The 21,382-nt window shown below is 42.2% G+C and overlaps 1 protein-coding gene and 1 pseudogene across 3 annotated transcripts in view; both read left to right on the top strand.

Moving 5' to 3' along the window:
• Positions 1 to 267: 267 nt before the first annotated feature.
• Positions 268 to 21,382, top strand: part of STAT1 (signal transducer and activator of transcription 1) — a 45,175-nt gene continuing 24,060 nt past the window's right edge. The window contains exons 1-10 of one of the 3 annotated variants that reach the window (XM_003907738.3): positions 268 to 500; positions 838 to 991; positions 4,534 to 4,662; positions 5,423 to 5,567; positions 7,193 to 7,291; positions 12,339 to 12,428; positions 13,764 to 13,842; positions 14,917 to 15,008; positions 15,224 to 15,375; positions 18,019 to 18,177. In XM_003907738.3, the coding sequence (XP_003907787.1) occupies positions 4,535 to 4,662; positions 5,423 to 5,567; positions 7,193 to 7,291; positions 12,339 to 12,428; positions 13,764 to 13,842; positions 14,917 to 15,008; positions 15,224 to 15,375; positions 18,019 to 18,177 (944 nt within the window). In that variant the 5' untranslated portion in view covers positions 268 to 500; positions 838 to 991; position 4,534. Of the gene's footprint in view, positions 501 to 837; positions 992 to 2,896; positions 2,918 to 4,533; positions 4,663 to 5,422; positions 5,568 to 7,192; positions 7,292 to 12,338; positions 12,429 to 13,763; positions 13,843 to 14,916; positions 15,009 to 15,223; positions 15,376 to 18,018; positions 18,178 to 21,382 lie in introns of those variants that run through there. The other 2 variants (XM_009182641.3, XM_021924381.2) reach the window with 2 other exon arrangements.
• LOC108581366 lies at positions 18,663 to 21,350 on the top strand (annotated as a pseudogene).

The following is a 21,382-nucleotide window of genomic DNA, read 5'->3' as shown; positions in this document are numbered from 1 at the left end:
TAACATATAATGGTTTGACAGTGGAGGTGGAGACAATGTAGAAAGAATGCCAAAAAGGCAGGAAGAAGCAAGGAGGATGTGTTACCTTTTGGTCGTTCTCTAAGATATGTAAACAGAACTCCAGTACCTAGCGTGTCAACAGGGAACCGGGCTGCAGGTCACCCCCCTAGCGGCCCTGCCCGAAGCCCGAGGAAACACCCAGCGCGCGAGGAAGCAGCGCCCCGCAGAGGGAGGCGGTGGCGCCCGCGGAACAGCCGAGTCTAATTGGCTGAGCACGGAGCCGCCCGGTGATTGGTGGGGGCGGAAGGGGGCCGGGCGCCGGCACTGCTTTTTCTTCTGCCGGGTAGTTTCGCTTTCCAGCGCAGAGTCTGCGGAGGGGCTTGGCTGCACCGGGGGACCGCGCCTGGCAGACCCCAAACCGAGCAGAGGCGGCCCGGCACGCCCGGGAGAGGCTGCACCGCCGCCCCCGACGCCTAGCCCTTCCGGATCCTGCGCGCAGAGTGAGTGGCCGTGAGGTTCCGGGTGCTGGGGGTGGGACGCGCCGGGACGGAGTCCTCGGGCCGTGCAGTTGGACGCCGGACGAGGACGGGCCGTCTGTGCTGACCCGCGAATCCGTGACCCAAAGAACGTGCCCCGAGTATTCCAAGTGCGAGGAGTGCCCCCTGTTCTCGGAGATGGCACTGCTCAGCACGATTGCCCTTGCCAGTCGTGCTCTGGCAGTAAAGAGGACTTGTGAAATAGAATTTTCCTCTAGAAGGCACTGCACCTTCCCATTTACCCTCACTTTCTCCCGTTTCCACCCCCCTTTCCATCAGTCACATTTTCTTATTTTCGCAGAAAGTTTCATTTGCTGTATGCCATCCTCGAGAGCTGTCTGGGTTAACATTCGCACTCTGTGCATGCAACCTCGACAGTCTTGGCACCTAACGTGCTGTGTGTAGCTGCTCCTTTGGTTGAATCCCCACGCCCTTGTTGGGGCACAAGGTGGCAGGTCAGTAAATGTTCATGGGACCACATGAATGAGTACATGGCTTCGGAATCTTAATTATGTTTCTATGTTTAAAGATGGAAGGGCTTAATGTCTTCCTAGAGTTTAAAAGTGATGTTTAGTTTTTGCAGACCCCCCACCCCCAAAATAATATAATTACTCTTAAAAAAAATTTTCTGAAGAGTTCTGGGGTAGGTATGCAGAGGTGTGGTTGATTGTGCTTTGAATGTTGTTTGTATAGATAGGGAGTTGTTTTCATAGAACAGAAATAGGACTTGAGCCTCCAGCACAGTCCATTGTGCAACCATTGCTAAATGAGGATGCTGGACTCATACTTGTGAGATCATAATATGGTTTGCTTTTTAGTTTCTAATTCCATCTGAAATATACACAATTTGAATTCAACAAACTGTTTTGAGCCCATAGTGTAGGCAGCGCACTGTCCAAGGTCTGTAAGATGTTAAAAAGGAAAATACCCCCACTACACCCCCACCACACCTCACCCACCTTCCGCTGCGGGGTCTCTGGAGGCATCACAGAGCTTTACAAGGAAAACTGGAACTGATGCTCTAATAGAGGTACAGAATTCAGTGAGACACGAGTCAAAGAAAGCTTAATTGTGAGTCTCAGACAGCTTTATGAAAGAAGGGACTTTTGTACATAGCGTTGAATGCTGTAGGATTTAGAGATGCAAAAATTCGTGGAGAGGCTGTTCCAAGGGCGAGTAGCTGGAGCAAAGCAGAAGTGTTGGGCACCGTTGAAAAACAGTAAATGATGTGGTGACTGGTTTGCTTTGTTGATGGATGAAGATGGGGTGGGTTGGAAATCCGCCTAGGAATGGACAAATCATAGGATTTTTGCACAGGAGATTGATGTGGTCCAATCTGTGTGCAGCAGAGGCTGGATTGGGAAGGTAGAATGTTGGAGACAGGAAGGCAGCAGGTCTTGGGATGGAGCGGAAACAACTCTAAATCTGGGATTTGAGCTAGGTGATTGGGAGATGGCCATGCCACTCTCTGAGTTGGTAACAGGTTTTGTGAGTTGGTAACAGGTTCTGTGAGAAGATGAGACTGACTCCAGATTTGTGAACATGAGCGTATTTATTTATTTATTTATTTAGAGACGGAGTCTTGCTCTGTCGCCCAGGCTGAAGTACAGTGGCACGATCTCGGCTCACTGCACCCTTCACCTCCTGGGTTCAAGCAGTTCCCCTGCTTCAGCCTCCCCAGTAGCTGGGACTACAGGTGCACACCACCATGCCCGGCTAATTTTTTTTGTATTTTACTAGAGACAAGGTTTCACCATGTTGCCCAGGCTGGTCTTGAACTCCTGAGCTCAGGCAATCCGCCCACCTTGGCCTCCCAAAGTGCTAGGATTACAGGCGTGAGCCACCTCGCCCACCCAAACATGAGCTTATTAATTCACCTCTTCTGTGCCAGGTGCTACATATGTACTAGCGCATCCAGCCTTAACAACCAACTGCGGCAGGGTGTGGAAGCTCACGCCTGTAATCCCAGCACTTTGGGAGGCTGAGGTGGAAGAATTGCCTGAGGTCAGGTGTTTGAGACCAGCCTCAGAAACATAACAAGAGGCTGTCTGCAGAAAATTTAAAAATTAGCCAGGCATCTTGGCTCATGTTTATTGTATTAGTCTGTTCTCATGCTGCTATAAAGAACTGCCTGAGACTAGGTAATTTGTAAAGAAAAGAGGTTTAATTGACTCACGGTTCTGCATGGCAGAAGGCATCTCTTCACAGGGCAGCAGGAGAGAGTGGATGCAAGCAGGGGAAATGCCAGATGCTTGTAAAACCATCAGATGTCATGAGGCTCACTCATTATCATGAGAAGAGCATTGGAGAAACTGCCCCCATGATTCAGTTACCTCCACTGGTCCCGCCCTTAACACGTGGGAATTATATTACAATTCGAGGTGAGATGTGGGTGGGGATGTAGAACCAAACCATATCACTTGCAGTCTGAGCTCACTGGGAGGCTGAGGTGGGAGGATTGCTCTAGTCCAGGGGTTGGAGGCTGCACTGAACTATAATCGTGCCACTGCGCTCCAGCCTGGATGACAGAGCAAGTTCCTGTCTACTACACACACACGCACACACACACACACACACACACACAACCACCTTGTTGATAGGGGAGTAAGTTACCTGGGTTCACTTGGCTAATAAGAGACGTTGCAGCTCCCATTGGCTGACAGTCCAGCATATCTGCTTTAGGCACATCCTTATTAGTTACCAAGCAGGAAGGGAGAGAGCCACAGATTTTTCCACTCAGGTAAAATAAAATTGAACTGAAAAAAATCAAATTGCTACAGCAGGAGTGTCAAGGGGCTGGGCTTGGGTCCATTTCTACTGGTATATATGATGATAACTAGCTTTATAGTCCAGACATTTCCTCATGCTCCTTTGGAAGGACATTTTTGGACTAGGCGTGACTTCATGCCTTCATACATGTACTTGGCTACAAGAATGCATAGATACTCTTCCATGCCCTACTTGAAAATCCAGACCCCTTCCCCAGAGGTCTGGCAGGGCAAGATTCACTTGTGTCCTCTCTGCCTATCGCCAGCTGTGTGCTGATGTAAATCCTAAGTTACTTGATGGTCATGGAAAACTTTCCGTTTTCCTAATGGATTTTAGGACTTCCTTATATCAAGTTTTTGTTGTGATTTTTAATCTTTAGGAAAACTGTATAAAAATGGACTTAACAGTTTTCCAAAGAGATAAGTGTTACTTTATCCTTTTAAATGACATTTAATGATGTTGTTTTAATATTTAAAAATCATTACTTCTTTATGCCAGATTTATTGTTTGTAGTAGGCAAAGAGGAAAATATATCTTTCTAAATGTGTATAACAAAAATAATGAATTTTACCATATGAATCATAAATAGAGCAGTTTAAAAATATTTGAGTTAAATTACAAATGTACTGTGATTTGTAGGAGAGCATTTTGGGAGAGTCATGTGATTTGTCTTAAAGCAAGTCTAATTAAAATAATGTTTTTCATGTGTTTATTTGATAAAATCACAAATTCATTTTAAAGGCGTGTTTATTGAATACCTACTATGTGGTTGACATTGTTCTGGGGATACACCAGTGCACAAAATCCTCCACCAACATCCATCCCTTCAGGTGGGGAAACCAGACTATAATCAAAATTAAAAATGTGGTAGGTCAGATGGTCATATAAATACTATGAAGAAAAATAAACCAGGGAAGAGAAAGAGCATGTTTCCAGGGCGGGAGGTGGTTGCAGTTTAAATAAGGAGGCCAGAGAAGGCTGCCCTAATATGTGGACAACAAGCAAAGACCTGAAGGTGTGTTTCATGGAGGAGAAAAAAAGTTGATCCCCAAAGTCAATTAAAAAGAGGCTTTAGACTATAAATGCCATTTAAATAAAATATTTCTGGGACAAACTATGTTTTGGATTAAGCAAGATATTTAAGAGTACAACCTGATGCCAAGAAGGCTTTCTTTGAAGCTGTGGTTTCCATATACGTGGAAAGAATGTATATTCTTTTTCTTTATAGGATGTCTCAGTGGTATGAACTTCAGCAGCTTGACTCAAAATTCCTGGAGCAGGTTCACCAGCTTTATGATGACAGTTTTCCCATGGAAATCAGACAATACCTGGCACAGTGGTTAGAAAAGCAAGACTGGTAAGGAAAATTCACTAGATAGAAGAAGAAGTTTACACCTTAAAAATACTTGTTGATGAAGTGACGTGGGGCCATGTTTACTGGAAGATGAATTCCATCAATGGCCACTGGGATTATTTGTTGTAGATAAGTTTATTGATTTAAAAAATGACATGTGTCTCAACAAAGTTAAGTATATTAGTCATTAAGCACTTTTATGTAGTTTTGTCAAATTTAATTTATGATAGATACTCCTAAATGCTTTGGACAAGTTAGATAATGCTGACACCAATTAGTTTCCAACTTAGGATCCAGACTATAGAAAGAAGAAACTTAAAAGAAATAAAGCCAAATTAATGGTTAAACATTGATTAGAAATATGAAGTAGGTAGTAAAATTAAGGGGATTTTTTTTTTAACTGATAGGTGTTCTACTTTAAAATGTATTATTTGCTAGTTGCATATATTTTAAACGTCCTGAAAGTATTTGACATAGAAAGTGAGGGGTCCCCTGTTGACTTTTCCCCCTCCAGAGATGGTCACCATGAATAGTGTCATGCACAATCTCTTAGAGCTCTAGAATTTTTCATGCTGATTGCACATAAGAGAAATACCACATAAACTACTGCTAAAAGCAGTATCAGTTTCAGAAGAAGAAAATAAACCTAAGAAAATACTTAAATTGTTTTTAATAATTTCAATAAGGAAACCAACATTTGTTTTGTCTGTTTTACGTAGACATTTAGTTCTAGAATGAAATGTGTAAATGTTAAATCTCCTAGGGAGCACGCTGCCAATGATGTTTCATTTGCCACCATCCGTTTTCATGACCTCCTATCACAGCTGGATGATCAATATAGTCGCTTTTCTTTGGAGAATAACTTCTTGCTACAGCATAACATAAGGAAAAGCAAGCGTAATCTTCAGGTATGACCTGGTTTTTGTGTTTTAGTTGAAATGTTCTCATGTTGATGGAAGGCAGTTTTCTTCATTCAGCAAATACAATTGAGCATACACTTCGTGGTATTTAGAGAAGTAACAGAGACTAAACAACTCCATTTATATTATTTATAGCATCAGTAAATATAGCATAAGTAAAATAAGATATCAATTCATTTTATAAACACAGAAGGAATTTTCAGGGTTAAATGTATCGCCTCTTAGGTGTCAGTAATTCTGAGAAAAATGTGATGCTATAATCTTGTTTTACTAAAAACAGTCAATATTTAAACCAAAGAAAAGGGGCTGCATTTTAAGAGCAGTGATCTATAGTAGTATATTAAAGCTCCAGGGAACGTTAGTGGTTAGGTTCAGGTCCTTGCTATGCAAATGAGGAATAAGTCCGGAAAGGTTTGACTTTCACCTGAGGAAGGGGTGACTTCAGGAACTAAACTCCACCTTGCCTTGCTTCTGGTGGAGTTAGCCTCTCCTGGAAGAAAAGGTCAAAGAAAGATCCAGACATGAGAGAACATGCTACAGAGTTTTAGGAGTTCTTCAAATGTACTCCCAGCATGCCCTTGGCCTGGCTATCATATTTATGTCCTGTAATAACAGAACTTTTCTGTTTTAATGGAGGTGAAAGCTATCATTTTCTTCTTTCATACAATACAACTGAACTTTTCAGCTTAGGTAATTGGAAGTTGTTTTTTTTTTTTTTTTCCTTTGTGAATGTATTTACAATTTTATATACCAGTGAGTAGGGAAATCAAATTAACTTTACAGAAATTTGCTCTCATACAGACCTTGCATGAATGCACCTATATAAAGAGCCATTATTGCCAGTGTTTTGCAAACTAGCTTTGACAATGACAATAGAAAAACCTAAATTAATATCTTTGGTCTGGTTCAAAGCTTAGACCAACAGATGCATTCATTGAGGGATGCCATGTATAGTTTTCATATCATTTGCATTGTCTTGGGATCCTAACAGAAGATAATTGGCCTCAAGAAATATGGAAAGATATTAAAGTAAAAATATTATATGAACCATATGTGAAAATACTTGTTTACTCCAAAAGTACTTTAGGTACCTGCACTTAGAAAGTTAAAGCAATTTGGCCGGGCACGGTGGCTCAAGCCTGTAATCCCAGCACTTTGGGAGGCCGAGACGGGCGGATCATGAGGTCAGGAGATCGAGACCATCCTGGCTAATACGGTGAAACCCCGTCTCTACTAAAAAATATAAAAAACTAGCCGGGCGAAGTGGCGGGTGCCTGTAGTCCCAGCTACTTGGGAGGCTGAGGCAGGAGAATGGCGTGAACCCGAGAGGAGGAGCTTGCAGAGAAACGAGCCCCACCACCCCCACCCGGGGAAAAAAAAAAAAACCCCTTCCAAAAAAAAAAAAAAAAAAAAAAAAAAGAAAGTTAAAGCAATTTTTGTCATAATTTGTGAAAGAAATATTTTGATTTTAACAAACATAGCTTATATAGAATTTAATAGATGAGAGATGAGGTTTCTCAGAGAATATAAACAAATTCATATCATCTTATAATACACAATAATGTAAACATTCTGCATTTTAATTTATTTTTGTTCTAACCCCTCAAATCTAGGATAATTTTCAGGAAGACCCAATCCAGATGTCTATGATCATTTACAACTGTCTGAAGGAAGAAAGGAAAATTCTGGAAAACGCCCAGAGATTTAATCAGGTACTTTTTTCTCACTGAACACAAAAATTGTAATAAATTCAAAATGTATTCATTCATCAAATACTATTGGGGCCCACATCAAAGCAATGGTGAATGTCTCTAATTTTATAGCCCCAAGAAGTGGGAGAATCAGATTTAGAGATTTTATAGAACCAGGCTTTAAGAAAGATCCTAATCTAATGGAATTAAGTTCTAACGAGGAGAGAGACAACATATAAACAAGATACTTCCGGGTAGCATAAAGTGCTGAGAAGATAACATGCTGAGTTCATGGAGTTGCTGGGAGTAGGGTTTTTCCTTTAGACCAGAATCAGGAAAGGCCTCTGAGTTGCTGGCGCAGGAATGGAAGCAGGCAAATAGAGAGTGCTTGCAGCTGTCCAAGGGAGAGGCAGTGGAAGCTTGCGCTCAGTAGAATCAGTGGAGGTAGGAAGAGGTGGACAGATTCAGGTTATGCTTTGGATGTGGTGCCAATATAGAAGGATCCTTATATTGAAGGATTAGATGCAGGAGTGAGCAGAAAGTCAAGGATGGCTCTACAGCAGCTACTAGAACCCCTTGAAAACTGATAATGCTGTTCACAGAGCTGGGAAGGCAAGGAGCAGGCAGGGGCAGGAGTTTTGTAGGACACAGTAGGTTTGTGGAGAGAAGAGGCTGATGGGAAAATCAAGGGCTTTGTTTTGAGCAAGATCAAGATACCTATTAAATATTCAAGACATCAAACAGTCAATGAGTCAGAGTTGTACTAGTATCAAGATTTTTGATCATTGTTTTATTAATCCTAATACAAACCTTCCTAGCTGTCAGGGTTCAGCAGAGTTTTGAAGTTGCTATGGCATTTAGTATTCCTTTCTTGAGCAGTGGGGTGGTGACAACAAACCAACAATCCAATGTTATGGATTGTTCTAGAGGAGCCCATTCCTATACGGATGCCAGAGGACACAGTATGCGTCCCATGTGCATTTCACCAACAAATAACTACCAAAGTGAACTGTGCGACAGTGGAGAGGGAGACAGTTTAAGTGTGGTGGAAGATGCAAGTCTCCACGCACTGCCTGAGCATTTGTCCCAGTCTGTAGACATGCTGAGATGGGAAATTATTGTTCCTATTATTTTTTGTTTTAATGTAAGAGCTTTTAGAAAATAGATTTAAGAGAATATTGTGCTATCCACACTCTAGTAGACTATAAATGTTTCGTGTGCTGTCTTACAGCACACTAAGTTATTTTCTTTCTTTTTTTATTTGTGGTGAATAAACTAATTGCGTGTCTGGACAAAAATTTAGGTCCATAGGGTTTGAAGGGATAGGGAGATTTTCTTTCAGGTGGGAGGGAAAGACTTGAGGTCGATTCTAAGCTTCCCTTTGCTGTTCCGTCTTTGTGTTCTTAAGGACTAATGGTTGGTTACCATATGCTGAGTGCATATCATGTTGCAGGCCCTGTGCTGTGCACTTTATAAACATTATTTCGTTTGAGTAAATACTTTCAAAACTGTCATTGAAGGTAGATATTCTTATCCCCATTTTAAAGATGAGAAAACTACGGTTTAGAGGTCAGGTACTTTGCTCAGGGCCACAGAGCTAATGAGAAGTAGGTTTGGAATTTAAACCCAGTATTGTCCAACTCTGAAACTAGTTCACTGGAGAAGTCGCTCTTCAGTTTTCTAATCTATGGGATGGGATGTGAGGGCTTTCTGGCTGGAACTTCTCACACCCATGAAGTGCCTATTCCCTTACTTGGACTACTGCTCATGCCATTGAAAACGACCCCCTTCCTAAGCAGAAGACTTTGTTTGATCTGGGGCCTGTGAGTAACCAAGTTCCCATCCAGACAAGGTCTCTAGAGGTACAGTAGTGAAATGAGAAAGTAAGAGTCAATGACAGCTGAAGTCCCTTCCAACTTCAGTGTTTGACATTCCTGTGGTTTCAGTACTCCTGGTTTCTTAGAAAGTTAAAAAGTTAAGGACTCACTATGAAAGTGGTTTCAGTACTAAAGTGTACAGGAGCAGCCAAGCATCTGCTTAGTAGGAGATGGGAGCAGGGTGGAGGGAAGCAGGGAGGGATGAGAGGAAGGAGTAAGAGAATACCAAGGGTTTGAGTGACTTGGAGGGACTACTGCCCAAGTTGGAAGCAGGAGGTTTCTTAGGCCCTGCCACAGTCACCAGGTTTTTCCACCAAACATCTCCCAGCAAGTCAGTAGAAAGGGGATGTAGAAGCTGGGGATAGCGGCTCTCTTACAGTCGTTGTTTATATCCCTGTTCTCTAAACCGAGCCTTGGTCATTTGGGAGGAGGCCTGGGAAGTCAGAATTCTCTAGTGGCCTAGTCCCTCTCCCTAGGTATAGTATCCCAGCTGTTACAAAGCCCACAGGATACAGTGCCCACGTCCTGCTGGCTTAGAAGTTGTATTAGTCTGTTTTTGCATGGCTATAAAGAAATACCTGAGACTGGGTAATTTATAAGAGAAGAGATTTCATTGACTTACGGTTCTGCAGGCTGTACAGGAAGCATGGTGCTGGCATCTGCTCAGTTTCTGGGGAGGCCTCAGGAAACTTACAGTCATAGCAGAAGGTGAAGGGGAAGCACACACATCACATGGCCAGAGCAGGAGGAAGCCGGGGAGAGATGCTCTACACTTAACCAGATCTCGTGAAAACTCATGATCACGAGGATAGTATCAAGAGGATGGTGCTAAACTATTCATGAGAAACCGTCCCCATGATCCAGTCACCTTCCACCAGGCCCCACCTCCAACACTGGGGATTACAATTCATGAGATTTGGGCGGGGACACAGATCCAAACCATATCAGAATTAGACAACAGCAGAGATTTCCCTGCCTAGGCAGAAAGCTGTATGGAACTTCTTAAAGTGACAACTCATCCCAACCACCCAGAGAAACTCCTTTTGTCACTTAGTGATATGTGCACCTTGGACTTACAGAGGATACCAATAACGTTCATGTATTTCTATTGTGCACTTTACAGCTGATACAATTCACATGCTTTGAACTTCTACTATTGGAGAATATATAACATGAAGGAAAACTTCCTCTGAAGAGAGAATAACTTTGATGATGTATGCCTGATAAAGATAAAACAAAAAATTGTGGACCAATTTTTCTTATGAGTATCAATATAAAAGTCCCCAATAAGATATTAGGGATCAGAATTAAATACTACATTAAGAAAAGACATGACCAAATATGATTTATTATAGGTCACAAGGGTAGACCATGACTGGGCAACCTGTTAATGCAATTCACTAAATTAATAGCTACAAGGAGAAAAAAGCATTTACTTCCTTCCACAGAAGCTGAGAAGACCTGGCAGAATTCAATGCTCATTTCTGATAAAAACATTGAATAAGATAGGAATTAATGGATACCTCTTTAACATACAAAAATATATATCTCTCCATTCTAGAGACAGTAACTTATTTAACTGGGAAAACTCCAGTAAGTCAGAAACACAGCAAGGGTGCTGTGTTTCCACTGCTGTTTAGCATCGTATTGGTGGTATTGGCCAATGCAATTAGACAAGAGAAAACCATTAGAAGCATAAGAATTAAAAATAGCATCATAAAGATATTAGCTCTCCCTGAGTTTACTTGTAATTTTAATGTGATTCCAATGAAAATACCAACAAGTTGTTTCTGGAGCTATACAAATTGGTTCTGAAATTTATAAAAAATAAACATGCAAGAATAGCAAGGCAACTTCTGAACAAGTAGAGCAATGAAATGAGACTGGCCCTACTAGATAGACTATAAATCCTCTATAGTCCAATATCCTTCAAGGGTTCAGGCTTATAAATAAACAGGCCAATGGAAAAGAAGAGAAAAATCTAGAAGGAAACCCATGTGCATATGGAAATTTATGTGATACAGCTGGCAGCTCAGAGCACTGGGGAAAATAATGGACTTTTCAGTCAATGTTGTTAAGACAAATGGAAAGCTAATTGGAAAAAAAGTGAAAGCAAAAAGTGGGCCCATACTTCACACTGATCATGAGAACAGACAAATATATCAGCGATCCAAAAGTTAAAAAGAAAAAGAAGGAAACCTTGCAAGTGCTAGGGAAAAAAAAATGAATGAATGCCATAATGTCAATAGGGAAAGGCTTTCTGGTATAAGGAAAATTCCAGGCATAAAGAAGAAAAGATTGATACAATCGAATATGTAAAAACACCCCCGTAGAATCTGTGCTGTATAGGGCACTGTGTAAGAAAGGCTGACAAACGCAGTTTCTGCTGTGTGGGGGATTTAACTCTTAAAAAAAATAACATCTTTCTAGAATTTAATCTCTAGGAGAACAGGGACCACTGGTTACCACTCTAACACCTGAGCCTAGAACATTGCCTGACATTTACTTAGTACCTAGTAAGTATGTGCAGGGTACATCTGGTGTATGAAGCAAGTAGACCCTGTCGCTTCTGAGTGTTCTGATTATCAAAAGTAGGACTGAATTCTCCTGGGCAAGTCTGGGTTTATATTCATTATTGACTTTATAGTAGCAGATTTTCATTGATGGCCTTAATGGAATGCTTTCATATTTCAGTATACCTCTGGATCACCCAGGATTGTCTTAAAATAGGCTTTTCTGAGTCCATAATCATACTAGCCCTTGAGATTTTCCAACACCTAGATTTTCCATCCTAGGTGGTGAGATGCTGCTGGTCTGAGGACCACACTTTGAATCAGAAAACTTTACGATAAATAAGGACAGGGTTAATAAGAATAATCTTGTGTACAGTATTTGAGAAACCCTGAACTAAATTCTAGTGTGGTACCATGTAACTGTATGAATTAATGGAAACTCCCAGAAATACTGTTTATTTTAGACATGAATTGAGCCTAGTTTTTTTGTAGCCTTGTTAACAGTTTGCCAGCATTTTCCAGGGCCTTGGGAAAAATTTCTTACTGACACATAAGCGGGAAGCCTGTAGTATATGTCAGAGAGTCTGGAAGGCAGGTGGGGACTTGACTTTGGAGTGTAACCAGCAAGTACACACCCTGGAGAAAACGATGGCTGTAATCACGCCCTTCCCATTACAGGCCCAGTCGGGGAATATTCAGAGCACAGTGATGTTAGACAAACAGAAAGAGCTTGACAGTAAAGTCAGAAATGTGAAGGACAAGGTTATGGTGAGTATTGAGTAAACACATGCATTTATTCTGAAACTTTCTGTGGGGAAAAAAGGTTTCAATCGCTTGGGGTGTAAACCTAGTAACTGAGTTCAGTCTTTTAAGTAGTTGGGAAGAAAAATTTTGCAGAAGTCTCAAGCTGTAAGTAGACTTTTTGAATGGCCTCTTAAAACTGCCAAACACTGAGTTTATCTTTTTCTTCCCTGAAAGATCGTGCAGTAAATGTTGACTTTTCCCAGTACCCAGTAAATGAGATGTTGCTGCTCTAAATGGGCCTTTATGTTCACATCTCTCAAATCACAGTGCCCCAGGATAAACATGGCCCATCTTTCCCAGTCATCTGTTCTATCCTAAGACTTGGAAGAGGAACAAAAATACATTTTATTGAACGAAATTTGGATACATTTCTGATTAAGACATCCACAGTGATTTTAGGGTAAAACTTCCAAGTCAATTTATGGCAGAAGAGGGCTGCTCTGGGCCCTCAATGGCCCGCATTTACTCCTCTCCACTGTTAGGGCTGGTGTGGGGAGAGGTTGAGGAGTTCTTTTTCACACAAGCCTGTGTTTGTGGAAAAGGCCTTCCAGCTTAGGAGTTTGGTCCTCTGTGCATCTCTGGGTAACACCAGTATGGCCTTGACTGTATGCCTCAGACAGCATCTTTCGAAACTCCACATTCTTTGGAGCAACTTTATCCTGCGGTCTCCTAGGGAAACATTTCATTGAAGTAGAAACCGAGTGAGCCCAGTCCAGAAATAGCCATGGAAATCCAGAGAAGAATATGTGGAAATGTGACCAAATCTCAAACAAATGAGGCTTATTTGTAGAATGCACGTACAATTTATTGTCCAGATGGAGATGCATTTGAGCTGCCAAGAGGGCACTGTTTATAATTATAGCAAGTATGAAACCAGGTCTGTCCCAGTAAAGCAGAGATGTATGGTCACTTTACTTATTTGGAAGGAATGAGGAAATTTTCTATGAGCTTTTCCCCCCACTGCTGTGGGCTTCACAATGGAGTTTTAAAATAATCTCAGAGGTAGTCTCAAAAGGATGAGGAAGAATCAAAATTTAGGTGCTGGAACCAGGTTAAGGACATACAAATCAGTTTGAGAATTATTGTATGTTGGCTTTTTAAAAAAGTGTTATTACATACTTATTAATGAAATAGAAATTATTTCATGTGTATGATTAGAACTCTCCAAATCAGATCTCTTTTTGAGGGAGCTGGCATTGTTTTCATGTTTCTCTGGGTTTCATAGAAGCAATACTCTGTTGCCTAAAGTATTTGGAAGTTGCTGATCAGTAGAAAACATGTTTACATCTTTATTTGTAGTGTATAGAGCATGAAATCAAGAGCCTGGAAGATTTACAAGATGAATATGACTTCAAATGCAAAACCTTGCAGAACAGAGGTAAGGGTTCACAACTGAAGTGGTGCCCATTGGCTGTGATTTTTTCTGTTTACACTAGATAACAAAGATGATTACTCCTTTCTATTTGCCGAGTATTTTATGACTCTGAATTCTTCCTTGATAACCCAGGCCAGGGTTTCTTAACATCCAATACTGTTGACATTTTGGGGTAGCTAATTTGTTGTGGGGGCTGTCCTGGCATTGTAGAATGTTTAGCAACATCCCTGACTTATACCCACCAGGTGCCAGTAGCACTACCCAGGAGCCCTCACTAGTGACAATCAAAACTGTCTCCAGAGATTACCAAAAGTCCCCTACGGGTCAGTGACCCCTACTTGATAACCACTGGTTATGTGTTACTCAGCTTATTTATTGCACCTAGCCCACTGACACAGACTGACACAGAGTGATAGATATGTGGAGTTCCCCTGCCCTGATATCTCAAGTTTCTTCAAACATGGCGTGTCCACATGTGTACACTGCAGATGAGCTCATTATTTTTCTCATGTTTTAAAGCAGTTTTACTCTATTTTGTTACTGTTGATGTTTTTAATGAGAGTAGCAACAGAAAAGAACTCAAGAATGTACATTGTGTGGAACATGTAAGGCACTGCTGTTGCTGTATTCATCATCTGGGGTATAGCATGGTTCGTAGGCAGAGATTATCAGTATGATTTAGGTAAAAAGTATGAGAGACAGCAACTTCAGCTACCGCTTCCTAATCATCTGCTTCTCTTTGAAAGCTACAGATACGCTTTGTATACATTTTTTACCTGAAGTTTTGAATTCTGTTATTTACATTTATTTAGGTAATTACCTGACAGTGTCTTCAGTGGCAGATACTACTATGTCTGATTTACATGGGCCACTGAAAACAAGTATTTTGTTTCAGTTTGCCTAGTTGTTATACTTAGGACTTTTTTCATGTTTAATAAAGATTGAAGAAAGCCAAACTTTGACCTGTCACTGGGCAGCATTTGTGTCATCTTTATCCTATATTTATATGAATCTTGGCTTTTGTTGGTTTTGTCTTCTTTATATAAATATATTTACTGGCTGTCTCTCAATTTATAGAACACGAGACCAATGGTGTGGCAAAGAGTGATCAGAAACAAGAACAGCTGTTACTCAAGAAGATGTATTTAATGCTTGACAATAAAAGAAAGGTAGTTATTTACTTTCCAGAACAGCATGCCGCTTTTGTTATACACTGTAAATAATGGAATCAAAATTTAGAAGAGAAGAAAAATTATTTTTATAACCTCCTGGCTTAGAGCCCCAGTTGAGAATGAAATGATATTTGCTTTTCTTTTAAAAAATATTTTAAAATTCAGTGATTAAAAATGAGTTTATTTCACTTTGTTTCTTCCACTGCCTTTAGGAAGTAGTTCACAAAATAATCGAGTTGTTGAATGTCACTGAACTTACCCAGAATGCCCTGATTAATGATGAACTAGTGGAGTGGAAGCGGCGACAGCAGAGCGCCTGTATTGGGGGGCCGCCCAATGCTTGCCTGGATCAGCTGCAGAACTGGTAAGATTCTCCAGAGCGGAAAACTGGCAGCTGACTGGCTAACCACATAAACTCATAAATGCACCTTTGAGCTGTGTTAGTTGAATGGACCCTGTTAAAACGTTGGTATAGAGTTTGACGTAATCCAGCTTCTGCTTACCCTGGAAACACTCCCTTGGAAAGCACAGTGTTATTCATGACTCTTGCCACGTTCAGCCACGTCTACTTGGTTTGGATCACTCCTGTACCATGGGATGTGTCGTTTGGCTGTGCAGAACATCAGTGACATGGTCATTATAGAACACATTTAACAACTTGACTCCTAATGTTTCATTTAAAACAAGATAGCTTGAGGCATTTTTCTAGGCTTACATAATAGTTTGTTAGGAACCATTCATTCAGTCATCCATCCAGTAATACTTATTAAATGCCTACTGTGTGCCAGGCACTGTAGGACCTGGGCACACAAGGATGAATGATTCTTGGCCCTTGCCAACAAGGAGTTCTCAGTGTGGAAGGGGGATATAGACATGGTAATAATTCCAGTAAAAGTTTCCAGGTGCTCTAGCAAAAGGCCTTCAGAGTTCTGTGGAGGACAAAGGAAAGCATCTCCAGGGAAGGTTTCATAGAGGAAATGGCCTTGTGCTGACTCAAAAGTGACTAGGGTTACTCCATATAGATCAAGGGGAAGTGCTTTCCAGCACAGAGCACAGGATGTGCAAAGGCACACATGTGGGAGACTGAAGGGACTGTATTGGGTGGCGGGAGAGTGAGGTGTCAGGGGAGACGGGAAGGAAAGTGGACCCGGCGGGAGATGCTGGAGCCTGATGGTGCAGGTTCTCAGCACCATGCTCGGAGTGTGGGCCGTATGCTGCTGTCCTGCTGAGCCAAGGCAGGCTTTTTTCTTAAGCAGGAGATGTATTTCTCTGATCTTTGATTTAGAAAGGGTGCTCTGGCCACATCCTGGAGGATAGGATAGAGACAGAAAGACCAGTTGGAATACTGTTAGCATATTAGTGTGGTCCAGGTGAGGGGCAACAGGAGCTGAACTTGGGATCAGAGAGTGAACATGAGGGAAGGTGGCCTGGGACAATTGCTAAGGGTCCAAGGACCAGAGATCTCATGAGGTTATTTTCTATATTGCCAATTTTTAAAAAATCACAATTAATATTCAGCCATTTATTTTTATTATGTGAATTGCCTGTAGGTACCCCAGGTTTCTTGTGGGTTAGAGCAGAGCTTCTGAGCCCAGTGCGCCCCATGTGCCTTGAGGGATACTGACACCCCTAAGCCCTTCAGGTGGTCAGGGAGGCCTTGGGGTGTCTAGAGCCCCCTAGTGGTCCTCTTAGACCACAGGCGCCTCTTGTAGGGACACACATGCCCTCTAGTTTTCCCACTGTGCTGTCTAAGGATTGTCATTTTCTCAGTGTGCAAGCAGAGTTGGGGACACTGGTTTAGCATCTCCTCTGGAACTCAGCCAGCCATTACCCTGCCTGCGCCTTTCCTGATGAAGGGCTGCTGTCCCAGGGCTTTGAACTGGAATCGAGTAAAATCATAAAGTGAAGTAGATACTTTTCCCAGGGAAGAAGACACTTTTAAAAGGTTTTCTTCTGTCACTACTGCAAGCGAATAAAATTGCGTTTCCCCAGCCTGTGTTACTGTTAGCAGTTGACTGTAAGGAAGGAAGACGAAGAGCAATCACTAGGTTTACTCACTAGCTTTCTATTTTTAGGGTCTAGACTGAGCATATTGCCTTCTCCTTTCAGTTGAGTAAAGCCAGAATCATCGTTCCTTCCTCTCTTCCTGTCCCCCGCCTTGCCTCCCCTCTCTGTGTCTCCTCCTGCCCCTCTGCTCCACATCTCTGACTGGTCCTGCCGAGACACTGCTTGCTGATGCCACTCTCTTCACAGAACCTGCAGTGGCTCCTCGCTGCCTCTTGCATCACCTGGAAGCATCTGCTTTGCTGTTTTCCCTGCCTCTGGCCGCCTCTTCGCCCTGCGCCAGTCACAGATCACCTAGAAGCCCTGCCCCCACCCATCTCTCCTTACATAAGCTTCAGTGGTGTGAAGAAGTTTTTGATCTAGGCTGTACTCAGTGCATGTTAGTTTTACTCCTCAAATAACAAAGCTTCTACTGCTGGCACAAGCCTTGTTCCCTTTGTTTTTCCCTAGAGCGCAGAGCGTGGTATCCTAGGTGGCATTTTGTGTTGCATATAACCACTTGTTGATTTCCATGTGATATGGTTTGGCCGTGTCTCCACCCAAATCTCACCTTGAATTGTAGTAATCCCCATGTGTCAAGGGCAGGACCAGGTGGAGATAATGGAATCATGGGGGTGGTTCCCCCAATACTGTTCTCATGGTAGTGAGTAAGTCTCATAAGATCTGATGGTTTTATAAGTGGGAGTTTCCCTCCACAAGCTCTGTTGCCTGCCACCATGTAAGATGTGACTTTGCTCCTCATTTGCCTTCTGCCATGATTGTGGAGCCTTCCCAGCCATGTGGAACTATGTGTCACTTGAACCTCTTTCCTTTACAAATTCCCCAGTCTCGGGTATGTCTTTATTAGCAGCATGAGAGTGGACTAATATACCATGATTCCCTTTAATTCAGGCTGCTTCTGGACCGTTTCTCATAGAGACATCTGTGTCTTGTGTCTTCCCAGGTTCACCATAGTTGCAGAGAGTCTGCAGCAAGTTCGGCAGCAGCTTAAAAAGCTGGAGGAATTGGAACAGAAATACACCTACGAACATGACCCTATCACAAAAAACAAACAAGTGTTATGGGACCGTACCTTCAGTCTTTTCCAGCAGCTCATTCAGAGGTAACTCAGGGAACATTAATTTGTACCTTCTGTAATCAGTCTATACAGAGGAACATTTGACCGTAATTCAGATGATTTACAAGGGTTTAATAGGATATATACACACATATATATATCATATATATGTGTATGTAACATATATGTATACGTATATGCATATATGTATACGTGTATATATGTATATATAATATACATATATGTATATGTGTGTATGTGTGTGTGTGTGTATATGTGTGTGTGTGTATATATATATGTGTGTGTATGTGTATATATACACACACATATTTTGAGATGGAGTCTCGCTCTGTCACCCAGGCTGGAGTGCAGTGGCATGATCTCAGCTCACTGCAACCTCCACCTCCTGGGTTCAAGCAATCCTCCTGCCTCAGCTTCCCAAGTGGCTGGGACTACAGGCACATGCTACCCCACCTGGCTAATTTTTTTAGTAGAGACTGGGTTTTGCCATGTTGGCCAGGCTGGTCTCCAACTCCTGACCTCAGGTGATCCGCCCGCCTCAGCCTCCCAAAGTGCTGGGATTACAGGCGTGAGCCACTGTGCCTGGCCTAAAATTTTTTAATGACAATGACTCTTCCTGAATTATCTGGTTATGCCAATGGTTCTTCACTCTTGTGACCACCTAGGCTGGAAGCTGTAGTAACCTTCCACTCCTCCTTCCCCTTTGGCCGAGTCTCCGCCATGACCCTAGCGTGCCTCACCTCCTCCCCTCCCCTCCTCATGTCTCAGGCTCTCAAATCCTCCTTTCTGGACTCTTCCTCAGCCTCCCCACCAGTCCTCCTTCCCAGTCCTTCCTCCCTCCCTGTGACCAATGCTGTCCCAGAGCAGAGTTCCATTCTGGTTCCTCATCACCAGCTGATCCAAGTGAAGCCCCTCAACTGGGCATTCACGGCCCTCCTTCTGCAGCCTGGACCTAGCTGACCACTCCACGCTTCACGTCCACACACACCCCTTTCTAGGCAAACTTGACCTCTTGCTGATTCCTGTAGGGGCCATGCCGCATGCTTGCTTCTCTGTGGCTCTCCTGAGGATACTTCCTCTTCCTCAGAGCCTTCTTTTCTTGTACCTGCTTTCAAAATTGTATCATCCCGAAAGCTTCACCTTGTATCTCATCATTTAATCTTCCCAGATTTCCCAAACACGTGTTGTCTCCCTTCCTGGCCTCCAGTCACCCTTTGTTCCTCTCCTACTCTGCCTTTTGTTATATAGTTGTTATGCATTTCTTTATATTTGTTGAATATCATGAGGTTCTGGAAGGCAGAGACGTGCCTTTGTTTCCCTTTTCCCCCAGCAGGACCCAGCACAGTGCCTTATGAACAGTAGACGCTCTAGACACACTTAGTAGATAGATAAATGTCACTGAGTGGAAAAAAAGGATTCATATTGCAAGTTTTTTTTTCTTTAATGCAAACTTGACATGATAAAAATGTGCTTGATTTTGGGTGGAAGCAATAGCTGAGTGGCAGCGGCTGCTGATTGTGTTCTAGGGGAGAGAGTAGGGGAAGACGTTTGCTTTCCTGGAACAGCCTATCTCATTCCTTTCCTTCAGTTACCCATGGCGTGGAGAGTCAGGGCGGCAGTTGTAGCAGCAAGGGTGGCTGTGGCAGTGGTGGCAGCTACAGTGACATGTCTAGCACGAATCCCAAATATGATTATTTATTCAAATTACTTCTGATTGGCGACTCTGGGGTGGAAGGTCTTGCCTCCTTCTTAGGTTTGCAGATGATACATATACAGAAAGCTACATCAGCACAGTTGGTGGGGATTTCAAAATAAGAACTATAGAGTTAGATGGGAAAACAATCAAGCTTCAAATATGGAACACAACAGAACAGGAAAGATTTCGAACAGTCATCTCCAGTTGTTACAGAGGAGCCAGGGGCATCCTGGTTGTGTATGATGTGACAGATCAGGAGTCCTTGAATAATATTAAACAGTGACTGCAGAAAATACATCATTATCCCAGTGAAAACATCAACAGATTGTTGGTAGGGAACAAGTGTGATCTGACCACAAAGAAAGTAGTAGACTACACAACAGCAAAGGAATTTGCTGATTTCCTTGGAATTCTGTTTTTGGAAACCAGTGCTAAGAATGCAACAAGGCCGGGCGTGGTGGCTCATGTCTGTAATCCCAGCACTTTGGGAGGCTGAGGTGGGTGGATCACCTGAAGTCAGGAGTTCGAGAGCAGCCTGACCAACATGATGAAACCCCGTCTCTTCTAAAAATACAAAAATTAGCTGAGCATGCTGGCAGACACCTGTAATCCCAGCTACTCAGGAGGCTGAGGCAGGAGAATTGCTTGAACCTAGGTGGTGGAGGTTGCAGTGAGCCGAGATTGCGCCATTGTACTCCAACCTGGGAGACAGAGCAAGAATCTGTCTCAAAAAAAGAAAAAAAGAAAATGCAATGAATGTAGAACAATCTTCCATGATGATGGCAGCTGAGATTAAAAAGCTAATGGGTCCTGGAGCAACAGCTAGTGGTGCTGAGAAGTCCAGTGTTAAAATTCAGAGCACTCTGGTCCAGCATCAGGTGGAGGTTCCTGCTAAAATTTGCCTCCGTCCTTTTCTCACAGTAATGAATTTGCAATCTGAACCCAAGTGAAAAAACAGAATTGCCTGAATTATCCTGTATGTAGCTGCACTACAACAGATTCTTACCATCTCCACAGAGGTCAGAGATTGTAAATGGTCAATACTGACTTTCTTTTTATTCTCTTTACTCAAAACAGCGAACTTCATTTTCAGAACTGTTTTTAAACCTTTGTGCGCTGGTTTATAAAATAATGTATTTTCCTGATATCAGACTGTTTTCTCATGGTTGATTAGACTGTATTTTGTTTTGGTGTTTATATTGGCGTGTTTAGATGTCAGGTCTAGTCTTCTGAAGACGAAGTTCAGCTGTTTTGTATCAAACAGCACAAGCAGCGTCTGTCACTTTCCATGCGTAAAGTTTAGTGAGATGTTATATGTAAGATCTGATTTGCTGGTTCTTCCTTGTAGAGTTATAAACGGAAAGATTACACTATCTGATTAATAGCTTCTTCATACTCTGCATATAATTTGTGGCTGCAGAATATTGTAATTTGTTGCATACTATGTAACAAAACAACTGAAGATATGTTTAATAAATATCGTAGTTATTGGAAGTAATATTTTTTTAAAATGTACTCCTGACTAACATGGTG

This window comes from Papio anubis, chromosome 10, assembly GCF_008728515.1.
Source record: "Papio anubis isolate 15944 chromosome 10, Panubis1.0, whole genome shotgun sequence".
Classification (NCBI taxonomy): domain Eukaryota; kingdom Metazoa; phylum Chordata; class Mammalia; order Primates; family Cercopithecidae; genus Papio; species Papio anubis.
Note: the sequence above shows the minus strand (reverse complement) of the source record. Positions and strands in the feature narration are given on the sequence as shown.